This window comes from Cordyceps fumosorosea, assembly GCF_001636725.1.
Source record: "Cordyceps fumosorosea ARSEF 2679 chromosome Unknown scaffold_17, whole genome shotgun sequence".
Lineage (NCBI taxonomy): Eukaryota > Fungi > Ascomycota > Sordariomycetes > Hypocreales > Cordycipitaceae > Cordyceps > Cordyceps fumosorosea.
Genome location: NW_017387317.1, coordinates 407526 through 424667, shown reverse-complemented (window position 1 = coordinate 424667; position 17142 = coordinate 407526). Strand labels below are relative to the sequence as shown.

General features: G+C 54.7%; 7 protein-coding genes across 7 annotated transcripts; 3 read left to right on the top strand and 4 right to left on the bottom strand.

Moving 5' to 3' along the window:
• Positions 1–1798: 1798 nt before the first annotated feature.
• Positions 1799–2763, bottom strand: ISF_06575 (hypothetical protein; the record flags this gene model as incomplete). The annotated part of the gene is made up of 4 exons (XM_018850179.1): positions 1799–2089; positions 2178–2287; positions 2348–2470; positions 2535–2763. The coding sequence occupies 4 exons, from the start codon at positions 2761–2763 to the stop codon at positions 1799–1801; spliced, it is 753 nt and encodes a 250-aa protein (XP_018702667.1).
• A 610-nt stretch (positions 2764–3373) lies between these two features.
• ISF_06574 (hypothetical protein) lies at positions 3374–4433 on the top strand (the record flags this gene model as incomplete). Its single annotated transcript, XM_018850178.1, has 2 exons — positions 3374–3825; positions 3869–4433. 2 exons carry the CDS (start codon positions 3374–3376, stop codon positions 4431–4433), a joined length of 1017 nt encoding a protein of 338 aa, XP_018702666.1.
• Positions 4434–5203: 770 nt separating this feature from the next.
• Positions 5204–7114, bottom strand: ISF_06573 (putative protein family UPF0646; the record flags this gene model as incomplete). Its single annotated transcript, XM_018850177.1, has 3 exons — positions 5204–5226; positions 5285–6092; positions 6143–7114. The coding sequence occupies 3 exons, from the start codon at positions 7112–7114 to the stop codon at positions 5204–5206; spliced, it is 1803 nt and encodes a 600-aa protein (XP_018702665.1).
• Positions 7115–7907: 793 nt separating this feature from the next.
• ISF_06572 (Clathrin adaptor, mu subunit) lies at positions 7908–9546 on the top strand (the record flags this gene model as incomplete). Its single annotated transcript, XM_018850176.1, has 4 exons — positions 7908–8285; positions 8348–8547; positions 8600–9404; positions 9457–9546. The coding sequence occupies 4 exons, from the start codon at positions 7908–7910 to the stop codon at positions 9544–9546; spliced, it is 1473 nt and encodes a 490-aa protein (XP_018702664.1).
• Positions 9547–9972: 426 nt separating this feature from the next.
• ISF_06571 (anaphase-promoting complex component Cut20/Apc4) lies at positions 9973–12594 on the top strand (the record flags this gene model as incomplete). Its single annotated transcript, XM_018850175.1, has 6 exons — positions 9973–10204; positions 10281–10590; positions 10642–11218; positions 11281–12040; positions 12095–12244; positions 12305–12594. 6 exons carry the CDS (start codon positions 9973–9975, stop codon positions 12592–12594), a joined length of 2319 nt encoding a protein of 772 aa, XP_018702663.1.
• Positions 12595–12694: 100 nt separating this feature from the next.
• On the bottom strand, positions 12695–14044 carry ISF_06570 (Gtr1/RagA G domain containing protein; the record flags this gene model as incomplete). The annotated part of the gene is made up of 3 exons (XM_018850174.1): positions 12695–13565; positions 13615–13716; positions 13770–14044. The coding sequence occupies 3 exons, from the start codon at positions 14042–14044 to the stop codon at positions 12695–12697; spliced, it is 1248 nt and encodes a 415-aa protein (XP_018702662.1).
• Positions 14045–15331: 1287 nt separating this feature from the next.
• ISF_06569 (hypothetical protein) lies at positions 15332–16028 on the bottom strand (the record flags this gene model as incomplete). The annotated part of the gene is made up of 2 exons (XM_018850173.1): positions 15332–15646; positions 15702–16028. 2 exons carry the CDS (start codon positions 16026–16028, stop codon positions 15332–15334), a joined length of 642 nt encoding a protein of 213 aa, XP_018702661.1.
• Positions 16029–17142: the final 1114 nt, after the last annotated feature.

Here is a 17142-nt window from a genome sequence, read left to right as displayed (position 1 = left end):
TGTTCTGGGGATGTTTGGGGGACTGGGGAGGGTCACACAGAAGGCGCAGCCACTAAAAGTCGCTAAACAGCCACTAGGAGCCGCTTGGGACCACTAAAACCCTGCAGGCTCAGGCACATCTTTATGTACAGTGGCTACGCGCCACATGGAGGTTGGACGTTCGTCTGGCCCAGGATTTATTACCTCCGAGGCTATTTGACTTTTGGTGCATCTGGCCTTTACTTTTTAGCCTCCACTGCCATCGCTTCAAACCACTCAGCCTCAGTCTAATCTGTACAAGAACTCGCAAGCCGACAAAGCTGCCAAAAGCATCCGGTCCGCTAATTAGTTAGCGTCTGTGCAGGTCCCTCCACTGCTTGTCCTCGGGTCCGCCTCTCAGCCTTCAGGTAGGAGGAGAGTTGGAGATTCATGTTAGTAGGCAGAGAAGGGTCGGCAGCCTGTCACGGTACCAAGGCTGCGGACAAACCAGGGTCCTGACTGCGGCGGCTGTGCAGTCCAGACAACTTTTGACGAGGCTGGCCTTTGCTTTAATAAAGGCCCCGGCTTTTTAGAACTTGGCGTCGCGCCGCGAAACGAACATCGGGACTGGAATGAGCGCGCTGGGAACACGACAAAGCAGAAAGGCCACTCCGCCGTCGTTACTCATCCATCCACGTTCTGCAGACACATGGTGCCCAACCCTTGAACAACTGTAAACGGCCCCGTTTTCAAAACAGTTAACAGTCAGCAAGTTCGTGATAGGGGGGCCGTGGCGGTACGAACAGGATGGACAGGTAACCATAGATTACCCGTTTCCGCACCGCCCCCAAAGGTGTCTTGGACCAAACAGAAACGCGCGTCGCCATGACCATGACCACCAACCGGGGATAAAAGGCGAACAGTGAAAAAAGCAAAGAAAGACAAGCCTGACCCGGCTCCGCTTGGACTCTCAAACTCTGTAGATCCAGCGCCAAAAAGCCTGCACTTTTCATCTTCATCCGTCTGTCCCGCCGCCGCCGCCGCCTTGCCACGGCCCGGGCTCTGACGCTGCTGTTTCAAACGAGTGCCAGCCAGTCCAGACGCCATGGATACGACAACCCCCTTGCCGTTCATCCTTCATGGCAAGCATGGGTAGCAAGTTGCTAATTGTTTAACGATAAGGATTTTATCCGTACAGCAAGGGAACCGGATTGTTCATGCAGGAAATAGGTGACATCAAAAGCAGCGCGAATTACACCAGCAGCCAACTTGTCCAACATGCTCTGTGCTCCCAGGGTCGTCCCAACAGAACGAACAGCAATCCCTTGCAACCCACCCGTCCGTCTGGTTAACCGCCGAGAATCACCAAGCTCCGATACCAGACCACTCCACAGAGTTTCAGAACCGTCGCTCCCCTGACCAGACTTGTGCCAGATCCACTTGAGACACTCGACGACCTCAGCCGAGGCCGCCCCTGCGCTGCTCCCGGTTCGCCTTCGAGTAAGAAATGGACGAATGACTGGTGGTTTCTGGAACCGGGCCAGCCATAACGGATATTTCTCCGGGCATGTCTATGTTGTTGGCCCATGTCCCTACGTTCCTCCTTGTCGATCCCGCTCCTCCTCAATATATCCAACATGCGCCAAACGCTGTCAATTAGCAAACACGTATCCGTACTCCGCACACGGTGAAGGTTGCAGCCGCTAAATCCTGCCCCCCTCTCCAGGCAAGATACTGTCTCCCCAGTCGAACCAGAGACGCAAAACCCCAACTTTCCAACCGGCATGCCACTGGTATCTCATCTCCTACAAGTACATGACAAAATTATTCTATACACATCCTAGCCGATAGGATCAACCCCCGACGCATCCACAAAGTCCCGGATCTGATCGTAGCTACGGCACTTGTGGTGCACGTTAAAGTCGGCCGTGCTGGTGTTGAGCGTCCCGTCCTCGGTCAGCAGCAGCATCGGTGTCACGTCGCCGAAGCACATGAGCGATAGCCGCAACGTCTCGACGCAGTGGTCGACGTGCGCGCGGCCCTGGCTATTCGACACGTTCATCGGCTGGAGCTCCTCCCCCCAACTCTTGTCGTATAGGGCCATCGGCCACGTCGCTTGGCGTATGATGTTCTAGGCGGCTGTTAACAACTTACGTGATGATTGAAAAAGTTGGCGAGGTTGAGCTCACGAGGCAATGCAGTTGGTGAAACATCTCTACCAACGCGTAATATTCTGGGTTTGCCGCGGTACTCCTATTGGTGTGCAGATAGTTGCCATGAGTCTTGTTCATAGCGACCAATCCCTGCTGCGATACGCCAACACCTTGGTCTGTGGTGTTTCCTCGATTAGTGTCATTTGCGACCCGACTAGAAGTTGAACTGGACCTACGATGCCATAGGTCGTCCCACGCCTTCTCTAGTTCCCTTGTCGGCGGCCCGCGATAGATGCTCTCGTGCTTGAAATCATTATCGAAGTTCCCCTCCCAGAAGTGCAACGAGGGAAGCGCCGGCGCTACTCATCCAGCAGCACAGATTAGCCAAGGAGGCCAGTCGGAGATAGTATCGAACAGACTCACAGTATGAAGACGCTACGTTGGCGCACTCCAGCTCTGACAGGGCGCTCTTGGGTCCGGACAACCAGAAGAGCGCTGTGATGAGAAACATGCTCGCATTGGCCGCCACAAAGATCCAATCGCTCCTCGTCCGCGGCGCTAGGAACACCGACCGTGGTAGCGACGGCTTAGGATATTTTACGCCATCCTCATCAATGTCGAGTGGCTCGTAGCGCGTGGTACCGGCTGCCATCATTGACACAGGCCACGTAGAAATCTCGCGACAATCCGAGTCCGATCCAGATCGTCGCTCGCATGTATCGCGATCTGTACTGCAACGTAGTAAGATCAAGTTAAGGGGAGATGAGACGAGTCAAGACAAAAGGTGACAGATAGCAACGTACTAGTGATTAAAATAGGCGACTGGCCCACACCCCCTGTTTTGCCTGTAGCTTCGCTTGTTAGTGGACGCGACTAATAGACGACGTCTCGACTTATACAGGATCTCTGTGCGAATGGATAACTTGTAGCACGGCGTGTATCTTTTCTTATGCATTGATGCCCGTGGCGCTTTCTGTAAACTCATCACATGAATACCCAAGGTGTCAGACACTCTCAGCCCATTGGGCATAAATACACCGTACCCCGCGGCCACTCAGGTGCCCAGCTTTACTCAGCTGGATGTCACCAACACGTTTTCACGTAGCACACGTTGGCAGAAAGCTGGCCCATCTGCCGAGCCGTCAACCACAACAAACAACCCCATCAATCCAACCGAAAAACACACGCCCCAAGTTCCCGCCCACCTCGGCGGCCCATTTCTCAGACGTAGGCAGCCCCGACAAAACCACCCCCAGGCCGCCATGTCCCTCGAGCAGGCCGCGCGGGACCTCGCCCGCGCCGTCAGCGGCATCGACTACGACGGCGCCGCCGTGCACCGGTGCCGCGTCGCCGTCCACACCGGCATGTCCTCCGCCTCGCCCTCCTCCCTCGCCGCCGCCCTGCAGATCCTCGTCGACCGCGTCGCCGCCGCGCGCGTCGACGACGCCGACGGCGTCGCCTTCGCCGCCCTCACCGCCGGCGCCCTCGTCGAGACCGGCGCCCCCGCGGAGCCCCTAGCCGCCGTGCTGCCCCGCAAGGTCCCCGAGTTTCTCGTCGCCGCGCGGCGCTTCGCTGACGCCTGCCTCGCGGACCTGCCTCCCCCGTCACCAGACGATAAGGAGGCGTCGGAGGCGGACGACCTGCCGGAGGAGGACCAGGTGCTCACAGAGGTCGACGGGCGCCGCATCACGCACCGCGTCTTCCGCGAGCACGTGTCCGCCGACCGCGGTGGCGCCTCCGCACTCGCCCTGCTGCAGCCGTGGACGCTCCCCGCCGTGGGCCCCCTGGCTCGCGCTGTGCCCGCGCGAGCGCCGCGGCTTCCGCCTGCTCGTCGACGGCGTCGTCACCAACCCGGACCTGCACGCGCTGCTCGGCGACGCCCTCGCCGAGCGCGGCCTGGCCCCCGCCTGCGGTGCGCGGAACCCGCCCGCCCTGCTCGAGTACATTCGCGGCGAGGCGCCCGCCCCCGACAACCTCGAGTCCGTCCACGGCCAGTTTGAGTTTTACGAGTGGCGCGCCGCGGCGCACGACTGGGCAGACGCCGACACGGACGCGCTACCGGCCGCGGGGGGGCGCCATGTCGTCCCGGTAGAAGGCATCCCAAGCGCTGTGCTCCGGTTCAAGGACGTCCCTACGCTGATTATCGGCCCGCTGACGGAGGAGCGTTCGTGGAACAAGGCGAGGACGTTTGGCGGGCTGCGGTCCAGCATCACCGTCACGGATGAGCTCACGGAGGATGAGGTTGCCTCTCTGCTGGCGGAGATGAAGAATATGGCTACGACGGCGGCATCAAGAGTAAACGGGGGGACAGGGCAAGGGTGAATGAAAACCGCGGCCACCATGCCAAAGGACAAAGGAAACACTTTCTAGCAAGTAATAATTATGTGGAAGCTTGTTTCTTTTAAAAACAGAGTACCAAGTACTTGTAAATTAAACTCGCCAGACGGAACAGGAATGTTCCTGTCAGAGAGCCTATGTAAAAGTACGGGGTACTAGTATCCGAATCAACAGAGGACGGTCCGGCCCGACTCGCCCGAGTGTCAAAAAGTATCAGGCAAACAACAGTACTAGGCTAGATCTCGCTCCCGCAGAATTCCCAAGCCGCTAAATTCAAGGTTACAGGTCCACCCAACGCCGTGTTCCATTCGTATATGGTCTTCTCCTCCGGGTCCAACGAACGGATGTCAGAAGAATGCATCTCGTCATGACCCGGCTATTAAAATAACCATCAACTGTACAAAAATGTCCTCCCAAAACCAAACTACTGAGTGGCGTCGCAGTCGCGCTGCTCCAGGGGGGGGTAAAGGGTATAAGAAAAAAAGGGAGCAATAGTGTTACCGTCATCGCGCCGTGATGTCGCATAAGCTGGTGAAAAAGAAAACAGGCTGCTGTCCTATGGGTTAGTAGTGGCCGGCTGGCCGTGAACTTTACCTATCGCTCTTCTTGGCAAATCTTGCAGGTTTCGGAAGGCGAGTGACTTTGTTTTGATGGGGTTTATGGCGCTGTGCGCTTTGATACGTAGTTTCCGTGTGTTGAGTATTTGCCAAGTTCGGCATGTTATTGCAATTGCTGCTTGTTAGTAAAGACGTGGATCAAGGTCGTCGACGTTTGAAGTCTACCCCATAGTTAGCAGACACTTAGAGACCAGCCAGACTGCGCATGCTTCAACTTACCAATTTCGTCATCCACATCGGGCTCCTCGTTGTCATCACGAGAACGCTTGCCGGTTACTGACCCCCCGTCGCCAACTAATTCACTCTCATCTTCATCACGCCAATCAATTTCAGCATCGTCGTTTGCCCCCGTGACAAACACTGGGCCCTCGGCTTCGGCGTCGACAGCAGTTTCATCATCGGCAAGAGCAGTGCCATCAGCGTCACCTTGAAGTGTGCTAGTCGTACTGCTGTGCTCATGGGCGAAGTTGTTGTCATGCTCATCTGCGTCAACATTGTCGGGCGAGTCTGCGTCCTTGGCTAAATCATCCGCATGCGACATTTCAGTTTCCTCTGGAACAGCCTCATCGAAAAAGTCGACAGCTTGGTGGTCACCTTCAGAATCTTCATGGTATTCCTCGTCGTGCTCTTCGCCAGCCTTTTCTGCGTATTGTTCAACATCCTCCTTGGCATATTCTTCATAGTCTTCATCATGATGATCGTCGTCGTCGCCCTGTTCAGCTTGGCCGTCATGCCCATATGCTTCTTCGTCGTGGCCTTCGGCATGTTCACTAGTCGATGCACTGTCATCTGCGTTGTCGGCATCGCTATCGTTGCGGAATGAATGCTGCGAAAAGAGATGTTGAATCTCTTCGAGGCCCTTGCCTGCGGTGGCGCTTTCCACTAGGAAATCGTACCTTCTCGCACTGTTGACTCTCGTGAAAAGGTAGGTATACAAAGTTCGGCGGCCATCCGGGTCCTCATTCTTAATGAGAAGCTCAAACACCTCCAAAATTTGACGCATTGTCAAGCTATGCGAGAGATTTGACTATCATCATGTTAGCTTGTCTCTTAACAGTTGTTTCAGGCGTCGCTTACCTCTGTGAACTCCAAACCAAGCTCGTCAATTTGAAAGACCAACTCATCTTCAGCTGTCACTTCATTTTTGAGCTGTGAACGAAACCCACTAAAGACCTGCTGCATGCTATCATCGAGGATGGACAGTTCAGAGAAGAAGCCTTCGCTGCCAGATGACAAGAACGGAAATTCGTCTCCTTGGTACTGCACTGTGATAGTAGGAAACTGGGAATCAGCATTATCAGGCTGAAGATTACCAGCCGCATCCATACTGCCATCCCAGGAGATGACGTTTTCCAGTGCTTGCAGCTCGTCCTGACGATGATCTCTGCTCTCAGTCTCCTCAGCCTCTGCGTTTGCTTTTTCAGTCAAATCGCCCGGCTGCACAGCCTCCGTTTGTGCAGAATGCTGATCCTCTTCCTCATGTCCTTCCTTCTCAGCCTCAGCCTCGATTTCCACATGATCAGCATCATCATCCTCCCAACTAATTTCAGTATTCTCTTCAAGAATGTCTACTTCGACATTCACGCCGTCGCCTTGGACAGCTTCTGCGATATAGAACTCATTGCCTACCTCGGCATGCTTCTCCTCATTGTAGTCGACCTCTCCAAGGCCATAATCAATCTCGTCAGCCACAGTTTCTGTCAGCGAGTCGAGCGCAGCATCGGCGGCATCGGCATCGAGCGGTACTTCAGTCTCGGTCGCCTGCTCTATAGTATGCTGTTCGTCTGTGCTTTCCTCGAATGTGGCATCGATAGGCTGCGCAGGGTTATCCATGGGTTGGTGCTCAGGATCCTCCTTCGTGGGGTTGTCGCCACTCTGGTAGTTGGATTTAGCGCTAGCCTGGTCACCTTCAAAAGCTTCGGCGGTCGCTCCATTTCCGAGATCTTGGTCCGCAGCGAGGGAGTAATCCACCGCGTCACTGTCGTAGTTGATGAGATCGTCGTCCATATGCACCTCGAGAGAGGGCTGTTGTATCGCGTCGATGTCCATCTCGACGTTTGTGATGCAGGGGAGAGAACCTCCAGGTCAGAGTTATCGGTCGATGCTCCGTGCCACGTATTTAATACAAGAGCTCAAAGCCCTGTAAGTTAGGAAACTTGCGGTGGTTCGAGGTGATTGAAAGTCCAGACGTGTTTGCAAGGCCGTGCTGCGTAATAAAAGGGGGTTCCAAAGTACTTATGCGTCGAGTATGTTGATCGCAGAAGTAATGTGGACAAGAAAAGAGTAAGTTCGGCATCCGCTTAGTTTCTTATAAGGGCTTGCGAGAACTGAGTTTCGTTTGGCGCTTTGTGACGAGATGAAGATGAACAACGTGAAAGCGTTTCTTGACCTTGTTGCCGCCTGGGGCTGGACATTTGCGCGACCGCCCTTCTAAAAAGGTTAGCGCGGCAGAATCCCCCTAATCTGTGCCACCTGCCAGACTCCAAAGTCCGCCACACCACCCACCATAGTGCGTGTGCCACACCCACTGGTATGCTGCCTACTAAACTTAACCTGGCTGCTCAACTCGCCCACCATGATTCCTTGCTTCCCCCCACTTTCGCACACCTGGCCTAATATTGGCCAGCTCCTGGATTCAGCGTGGGCATATTGATTCCTCCATATTGGTCGTCATTGACAACATCACTGCAACCAGGCCCCTGCAAAAAGAATTCAAGATGGTGCGCCCTTTTTCGGAATTGTTCCTATGCCGGGTTTTCTGCTAACGGCGACGCAGGTTGTCCTCGCAGCTTCAATCTGTACCCGTGGTGGGAAAGCTGTCCTCTCGAGGCAGTTTCGTGACATGCCACGATCGAGAATAGAGGCACTCCTGGCATCCCTCCCGAAGCTTACCGATAGCGGCACGCAGCATACGACCGTTGAACAGGACAATGTGCGCTTCGTCTACCAGCCGCTAGACGAGCTTTACATGGTGCTCATTACCAACCGCCAATCCAACATTTTGCAAGACATCAATTCACTGCAGCTCTTTGCCCAAGTCGTGGCCAGCGCCTGCCGGACTTTGGACGAGAGAGAGATTCTCCGAAATGCATACGAACTGCTTAGCGCCTTCGACGAGATTGTCACTCTGGGCTATCGCGAAAACCTGACCATCAGCCAGATCCGAACTTTCCTGGAGATGGAGAGCCACGAAGAGCGCGTCCAGGAAATCATCGCCAGAGTATGTGCCTTTTGCTTCCAATCACATTTGGACCTTCAATGCTGACTGCCCGTAATTTGTAGAACAAAGAGCTCGAGGCCACCGAAGAACGCAAGCGCAAGGCCAAGCAGCTGGAGATGCAACGCAAGGATGCCGCTCGCCTCGGCACCTCTCGCACCAGCGTGCCGCGCGCTCCCACGTACCAGACATACCAATCCCCTTCATCGAACGCAGCCAACTCATACGACTCATACGAGGCCGAGAAGAACAAAACATATACCAAGTACGTAGCAAGCTGCTGCCAACTTTATATCGAGGTCCTAACGTGAAAACAGGGCATCCGCGCCGAAAGGCAAGGGCATGCAACTTGGCAAGAAGTCCAAGACTACCGACATGTTTGAGCGCGTGCGCGGCGATATGGGTGGTGAGGTTGACGATACGCCCCTGGTAGCACCTGCACCCCCCGCCTCCGCTGCGCCAGCCGAACCCCGTGTCTCCTCCACCATGGACCGTGACGCCATTCACGTCACCATCTCCGAGTCTATCAATGCTACTCTATCCCGTGAAGGTGCTGTGCAGTCTCTTGCTGTTACCGGTGATCTGACATTGCGGGTTTCGGAAGCTAGCATGACGAAGATCAAACTGGCTCTGCAAGCGGTGCCATCTCACGGCGCTCAGTTCCGCACACACCCCAATGTCGACCGTAACATCTTCAACAATTCCAAAGTTATTCAGATGAGCAACACGGCGCGTGGGTTCCCCGTCAACAATGCCGTTGGCGTTTTGCGCTGGAGAGCGACCCCCAAGACGGACGACCCTGCGACCTGCCCTATTACATTTACTGTCTGGATCAACAAGGATTCATCCAAGTATAACATCACTGTCGAATACGAACTTACTGGCGGCGACGCTCTTCGCGATGTCAGCGTCATGATTCCCTACCAAGGTAGTGAGCCCGTGGTTTCTAGCTTTGACGCTTCCTATGAAGTCGCTGGCGACATGTTAGAGTGGAACATTGGCAGTGTGGATGACGAGAACCCCAGCGGTGCTTTCGAATTTGAGGCCGAGACTGCTGACGAAAACGACTTCTTCCCCATGCACGTTCGATTTAGCAAGACCACGCCATATGTCGATGTTGATGTAAGCCCTTTCGCAATGCACTCCGCCATGTATTCGCGCTAATGATGAATAGGTTTCTTCTGTCTCTCTCATTGAAGAAGAGGAGGAAGTGACATTCTCCAAGGAGATCAAGTCGAATGCGGACAATTTCTCAATCGAATAGACAGGACTTAGGGCAAAAGGTGTTGGAACGGCAGATATGTAGCAAGCAGGAGGTATGCAGTGACTGTAGACGCATGCTGCTGAGATCTAGATATTAATGGCGCAATGAACAATGAAACAAGAATCCATATGCTAGGTGCATGTTTCGATTTTTAAAGAGTATTTCGAACCGTTCCGATGACTGGTGGCTACCATTGTTGGCTGCCTGTTGGTTGACAGGTTTCCCTGCAGAAGTGGGCTGGTGTCAAGCACAACCCACTTCAATGCTACACTGAAGTTTACCATCGCAACAACCCGCAATCACAGCAACAGACTTGTGGATTTCGCGCTAAATCGCTGATAAAACGTATTTTCTGGTTGATAGGGATGTCAAAGTCTTCACAGAAGCCAAGTATCGACGCGTCTGGCTAGAATTGCGCAAGTGGCCATGGCGGGCGACGCGTCGTTGCGACTGCTCAGCGAGGCCGAGTTTGAATTCAAAGCGCCAACCGGATTTCCAGTCAGCTGTCCCACACTCGATTTGTCGGCGACATGGGACGGTTCAGATAAGAACCTGTTTATATACCGCCCGCCGAACCAGGCTGTCTCCAAGATTCATCAGCTTGGGCCGCTAGGCTCAAAGGCCCCGGATGCCCTAGCCGTGACGTGGAAGCCAGACGGTAAGCGAAGCATTCTGCGCCAAACCGGCGTGAATTGCGCAAGCCCACACAAGTTGAACTAATCAAGGTGATGTAGGCCAGTTCCTTGCCGTTGGCTGGAGCGATGGGGCGGTACGCATCATGGGCTTGGAGAACAACAAGGCGGTTCACCAGATGCATATCTGCAACGACGACGCCGCCAAAATAACACATATTGGTTGGACCACCAGTTTGATCAACAAGAAGCCTGGCAAAAACGCGCCGAAATCAGGCGAGAAGCTGCTGGATGAACTGATATTGGACAATGGTTCCGGCGCCTTGGACCTCCCTCAAGAGTTGACCTTTCTCGAGGTGGACACGGCGCTGCCCAAAATCAGTCCGCTGCCAACTGCCAGTGCAGGAGCTGGGTGAGCGCAATGTTACGTGATCCCAATTGTAAATACTAACTCTCCGCCTAGAGATGATGCCACAGTATTCACGCTGCGGACAGGAATTGAGTTTCTCTTCCAGACACCCAAGCGCTCTGCATACGACCAAGTCAACATTATGGTGGTTGGGACTAGCGATGGGCAACTGCACCTCAGTATCTATGATTCCTTCGTGATAGGCGTATTTACCGCCCCTAGCCTTGGAGCCCTCATCGCACCGCGTCTCGTCCTGCACGCCGCATGCCCGACCATGTCCACGCAGGCGCTGCTTATGGCGGACGACACGAATAACCCTTCTGAGATACATCTGGTCCCTGTAGACCTCCCATTTGTCTCTTCATCGCCCATAAACTTGTCGCTGCTCGCTTCGAAGCTCACGACACTCCAGACGCTGCTGCGCTATCTTAAGCAGACGCAGCTGCACATGCTGACCGAGTGGAAGAACGCACGAGAACTCCCGAAGAGGTTCTTGCAGAGCGTCCAGGGCGACCTGTCAGAGATGCAGAGCGGACCTAGAACTATTGTCGCGGCTCTCTATCACACTGCCGTGACTGGCCACGCGTACGAGCCGTTGCGCGAGTGGCTAGTGGACAGCGTTGCCGAGAGAGTATGTAGAGCACCCACGGCGCCATAATAAAGATATTCTATCTTTGCTAATCTGCTACACAGGGACACAAAAGATGGGACAAGGCTGTCACGGCCGGCCTGGAAGGTCTTCGAAACCTAGTGCATGAGAACCTCCTCCCCGGACTGGAGCGCTGCTCCGTCATCCTGAGTCGCCTCCGCGGCTTCGCGCAGTTCTACGACACGCGCGACGACCTCGGCTTCACCGCGACGCAGGTTGGCCGCGTCCTCGACGTCGTCGGCTGCCTAAGCCTCGTCGGCCACCGCATCCTGCTGCACGTCATGGACGAGCTCGAGCACTTTGCCGCCTTCTCCGGCTGGCTGCGCTTCCAGATCGACCGCCTCGCCTCGACCGGCGCCGACGAGCTCACCGAGCGCGAGGCCACCCTCGACACCTCGCGCGTCCTGACCTACATCGAGCGGTACCTGACTGGCGGGCCGCTCGACGCCTTCTTCGCAGCGGTGCCCCGCGAGGACTACGAGGCCGACTGGGCGCACGCGGAGGACGGGCTGAGCCTGCTCGAGGTCCTCGACAGGCAGCTCAAGAAGGCCGAGGCTGGCCAGCCGGCGATGAAGGCGCTGCCGCAGGTGGACTTCTTGATGAACTACGCGAGCACGTGGACGGGCCGCATCTTCAAGGACGTGGCGGACGCCAAGAAGCGCAGCGTCCGCTTCGGCGTCCCGATGAGGCTGAAAATCGGCGCGCCGATCACCAAGATGGATGTCAAGATGGCGGAGGCGGCTGCGGGGGCCGGTGGCGGAACGGTGTACACGGCTCTCGCTTCCAAAGAGACGGCCAACAAAGGTGGGATGAGGAAGCGTTTGTCAGTTGACATTTTGAGCTAACTTTTGCATACAGTATATGTGTTCCGGGCGGAGTTGAGTGTGGTTAACGGCATCAGCTTGAACCGGAGCCTGTCATCTCGCTGCATCGACCTCGGCGACTCGTCTCTCATCGACCTCGGCTTCATTGATGCAACGACCCTCGTACTTCTTTGCACCAGCACAGGTAAATCAAGAGATTTGGTTTTCATTCTTGACCGTTTTCAACCTTCTAACGCAGCCGCAGACCCTAGCAAGCCCGCCATGTTTACGGTTCCTGTTGAATCGGATGCCACGCTGTATGAGCCGTACGTCGAGGACGCAGCCCCAGACTCCATCAGGGGCATGCCGCTTGCCGCGACGGGAGGCACTGAGTGCCGTTTGCCAGAAGAATGCGCGATGCGGCCGGTGCGGATGGAGGTGCACGGCGAGCATGACGTCCAGGGCCAGATCGCGGCTCGCATATGCTTGCTCGCCAGCAACAGGACGACCTGGCGCACCTTTACCCTCCTTGATGATAACGACACGGCAGCATAGAAACATCCTGCAACCACCAGGCTCATGGGCAACCTCAAATATGAGCTTTACATGATTATTATGATTTTTTTGAGACATAATTGCTACTTAGTTCTCCACACTACTGTTGGCCCTGAGGTTTGGGCTTCGTGATTTTGAAAAACTCGGTGATGCCTTCGACGACGGTCTCGACATTCATATTAACCAGGGGCATCTTCTCGTACGAGTCGTCCGTCATGATGGCGACGAGGGCGAGGTAGCGGTCAACCTCGCGAAGCATGATGGGCTTGTTGCTGTCGTGCAGAACGAGACAGCTCTCGGCAGTCGCGCAGCCGACCTGGTCCTCGAGCTTCATGTGGAGGGGCTCGCCCTCGAGGCGCGCGCGGCTCTCATCGCTGCGCTGCCACGTGCCGTAGACCTCGGTGATGTCGATGATGACGTCGATATAGTCGCTGCAGATCTCGTAGCTGGCCATGTCGGCGGCCGAGCTGTCGGTAGCGATGTAGATCTTGGACATAACATCGAATAGGTACGCCTTCTCGAAGCGACAGGTGCGGCAGAGGTTGGTCAGCATGGCCTCGAGCGTACCGAGGCGCGGGATGAGCTTTTGGATGACCTTGCTGAAGGCCTCGAAGATGGAATGGTTGTAGATGGAGGTGAGGTGGAAGGTGACGGGCGCGTTCTCAAAACCATGATCCGACAACTCGTCTTGGATGCGGATGGTGATGTCGCGCTGGATGTCGAGCTTGTAGTCGTCTGATAGCCCATCAACTTTATGGATAAACACTTCAATGTTAATGTTGGGATAGCTTCCTTGAAGGGCCAAGATTGTGGTGTTGAGGCGCGCGACGGCCTCTAGGTAGTCATCTTGAGCGTCGATAACCCAGATTAAGGCTCCGATCTCGCCAAAGATGGCCTCCATATCAAAGTTGGGCGTCTCAAAGACGTCGATCTGACCAGGAAAATCCCATACTTGGAATTCCATGAATGATCTGGGTATATTAGTAGCTGCCATAGGAAGATAAAGCCCGTGCAACTTACGCCATGGAGTCTTTTTGTATTCTAGCTGTAGACTCTAGGAACAAGGTCTCGTTTGGTGGAAGTTTATGAAAGACGACACTGGAAATTGATGATTTTCCGCTCCTGAATTCATGTTAGCCGGCATAATATGCTTGAGACAGTGGAAAAGTATGTACCTTCGTTGGCCCATAAGGAGCAGGCGGGGTTTGCCCTTTGCGGGGATGCCGGTGATGATGTCTCCTCTGGAGTCATCCTTTTTGGGTATATTGCCGGAAGCCTGGTCGTGGATTCGCTGAAGCGTTAGCTGTGCTGCGCTCATTTGCTGTGTGCCCGAGGATGTGATTAGGGCGGTGGCGATGCTCGATCTGCGGGGTGCTTTTCTGCGCAGAGACAGGCCGAAGGACCTTACGCAGCGCTTGCAGCGAAGGAGGAGAGATTGCAGAGAGCTCATGGTAAGCCGTGGGAGACAAAGGACGAACGAAACACCGGTGAAATGAGAGAGAGATGACTGCGAGAAAAGCGCAAGGAAAGGATAGTGCTGGGGCGAGAAGCGCGGAACAGCGAGCGACGCAGGGAATGGGCCTGAATATGACCGGAAGTGACGATGTGAACCCCAGACAATATCGACGTATTGGGCGACAAGGCTTGTAGTACAAATAGGTCAAGAGGCCATAATTTGTGTCATGGGCCGACGAGGGCGAGACCACCTCAGCTTGGCTCTGCGCGTCGTCGGCTCTCACGAGACTCGCAGGTGTGTGAATGAAGCGAAAGACAAGGAAGAGACATCGCAGGTCGGCGCGGGCGACAAGGCAGCGTATGACGGCTGAGGGCTAGCTGGGTCTGTTCGTGTGAAGCCGATACTGGGGTATGTTTGTGATTGGATCCCCAGCCGTGCGTCACCTCGTTGGCAGCACCCGGGAGCGACCACGGCCAAGCCTGCTCGCGTATCTCGCTGCATGGGGGCGAGGAGGGCAATACGACGGGAAGGAAGAACAAGGGCATACCTCCATTTTATGGGACCGAGACCGGGAAAGGGAGGAAAATGAAGAAGAAAAATCGGTGTCGCCAAGGTGCAGATGGGTGAGGGAGGGTTCGGACAAAGAGCAGACGACAAAGAACGAGGTCAAACGGCGGCCTGGAAGAGGGAGAGGCTGGTACGCTGTAGGATCGCGTGTGAATGTGAGCAAGGCCAAGCGGGGACAATTATATCGCTGCAGTATATGTAACAAACAAATAAATAAAGGACGGATGGGATTTACTTTTTGCGTTTCAAGATGAACAGACCCGAGTATCGTGACAATTCGAGGTCGGGCGGAGAGATGTTGTAGCGTTGAGATTAAGATATGGGGGACATTGACCGAGTGGGTCAAGCCTGATTTCGAGGACAGCCAAAAAGCTATGTACATAGGTGGTGCAGCCAGCCAAAATTCAGATGCTGCACAACAAACTAACGCAGTGCAACCTTGTGCTTCACTCAGTTTTTAACGAATTCGAGCAGCATGACGCGAAATTAAAACAATCCAATATCGTCATTACTTCAAAGTACAACAGCGACACAAAACAAAAGCAAGGTTTCTACTACCGAAGGGGGCTATCCAGCGCCCCAAACGGCCCATTGTGCTAGGAAGTTACTAACCAGTTAACATCCTCAAGAAGCAAGCGTACCAAATAGCTCATTGCAGCGCTCGGGGAAAATCACCGCCATCATTAATACGTCGATATTTACAGCCCAGCATATTCAGTGATGAAGACCTTGGTTGATGCGGCGGAGCAGCACTGCTTCGTACCCGGCAACGCCAATAATCAGCGCCTCGACCGGCACAAGCAGCGTTGCCAGAGTAAGAGCCGCCTTGCTCTCCTTGCAAAGGGTACCAAAGTGAGGGCGTGTATCCATGGCCACGCCGCCCCAGCGGCAGCTCCAACTCTGGATCGAATCGGTCTTTGTCGATGCATTGACGGCGTAAAAGAAGGACATGGCCACCAGCGCACCTACGAGGCCAACCCCTGGTGCAGTCACAGAGACGGACGAGCGGGCGATGTAGCGGGAGCTGACCTAGTGCAGCATCATCAGCAAGCAGAACACATAATTCTTCATGACAGCTACTTACGAAGGACACCTTGCTCATACCGAGTGCCAGGGTATTGGCAACGAGGACTAGCACTCCGCAGGCGATCAGCGAGTTTGTAGGTCGGACATCAAAGTCCTCTGGCCACAGCTGCAGCAGGTACTCGGCAGGCAGCGATGTGGCCCTGTACACAGCCAGGGTATGCGCTGCAAGACCAAGCACCGCAGCGCCAGACGCCAGTGCCACCAAGGTGAGGCCGGTGCGGAGGGTATCGACTGCTCGAAGCAAGCCGATCTTGGGCACGATGTGTCGATCCTCCGCTTCGATCTCAAAGTCGGAGGACGAGATTTCATGCTTGAGTTGCGACATGGTGAGAACAAAGATGCAGGGGCAAATAAGTACGAAGCTGCGCAGAAATCGGCTGTGCTTGAGAGGAAAGAAGAGAGAAATAGAGAACAGGAATGTCCAACTGTTGAGGACGGAACCTCTCGCTCAAGTATTCGATTCTTGCCGCTCGCTTTCTGAATGGCCTCGCGTAGCGGCCCTGCAGACAAGCCACCACCAGTCACGGCTCAGGGAGAACGCCATCGACGCTCATCTCTGACCCGTTTCTAGCGCTACATTGCGTGTCATTTTGCGGAAAAAAGGAAGACGGTAGGCTACGCCGCCGACTTTCATTATTGGCTGACCGTGACCAGGCTCTCCAGAGTGGTCTTGAGCTGGGCGCTTAATCCAACTACAGCCAGGTGCATCTCGGCCAATCAGGGCAACGATCCAGGGATCATGACGAACGGCGCTTCCAGGTTGATGTAAGAGGGGCTATTTCTGCCATTAGATTCTCGGCAGATGAAATTCCAGACACTCTGGACTAAATGCTATTTTTGAGCCTGTTATGCGGCTACACTGGTGGCCTCTTTGTCACCATCCGACGCCAAGTGCGCCTGTGTGGCAGCCAAGGATGCGATGCCACAAATCTACAATTTTGACAAATTTCGAGTAGGGTCACACGCAGATCATGTCATTTCCGGTCCGAGGAACCATGTTTCTCCCTGCTCCCGCTTACTAGGACTAAGGGTGAATGACAGTTTGGGGGGGTTCATCTTTTTTATCTTTGACTTGACAGAGCGTGAAACCCTATTTGCGACACCTGGGGTAAGCTCTGGTGGTCGGTCCGCGCATTGTTTACCCTTGCGACTGCAGAGTCGACGCATATAGCCTACGCAAGGTGCGTAGCAGCCAAGAATCTCGAGGATGCCCCCCAAAAAAGACCGAAACGGCAGATTTTGAAACACAATATTTCTCATACAGAGGCAAGACGTGCCCACAGCTTATAAACACCGAGTACGGGGCCACGGGGTCGCTGCTACACCACGCCTATCTACTGCTCACCGTGTCCGAGAAACGTTTCAAAAAGAGCCAAAAAAAGGCATCACCGGAAGGTTTGCACTCTATCGCCTGGCATTGTTATATGCCGATCGGATAT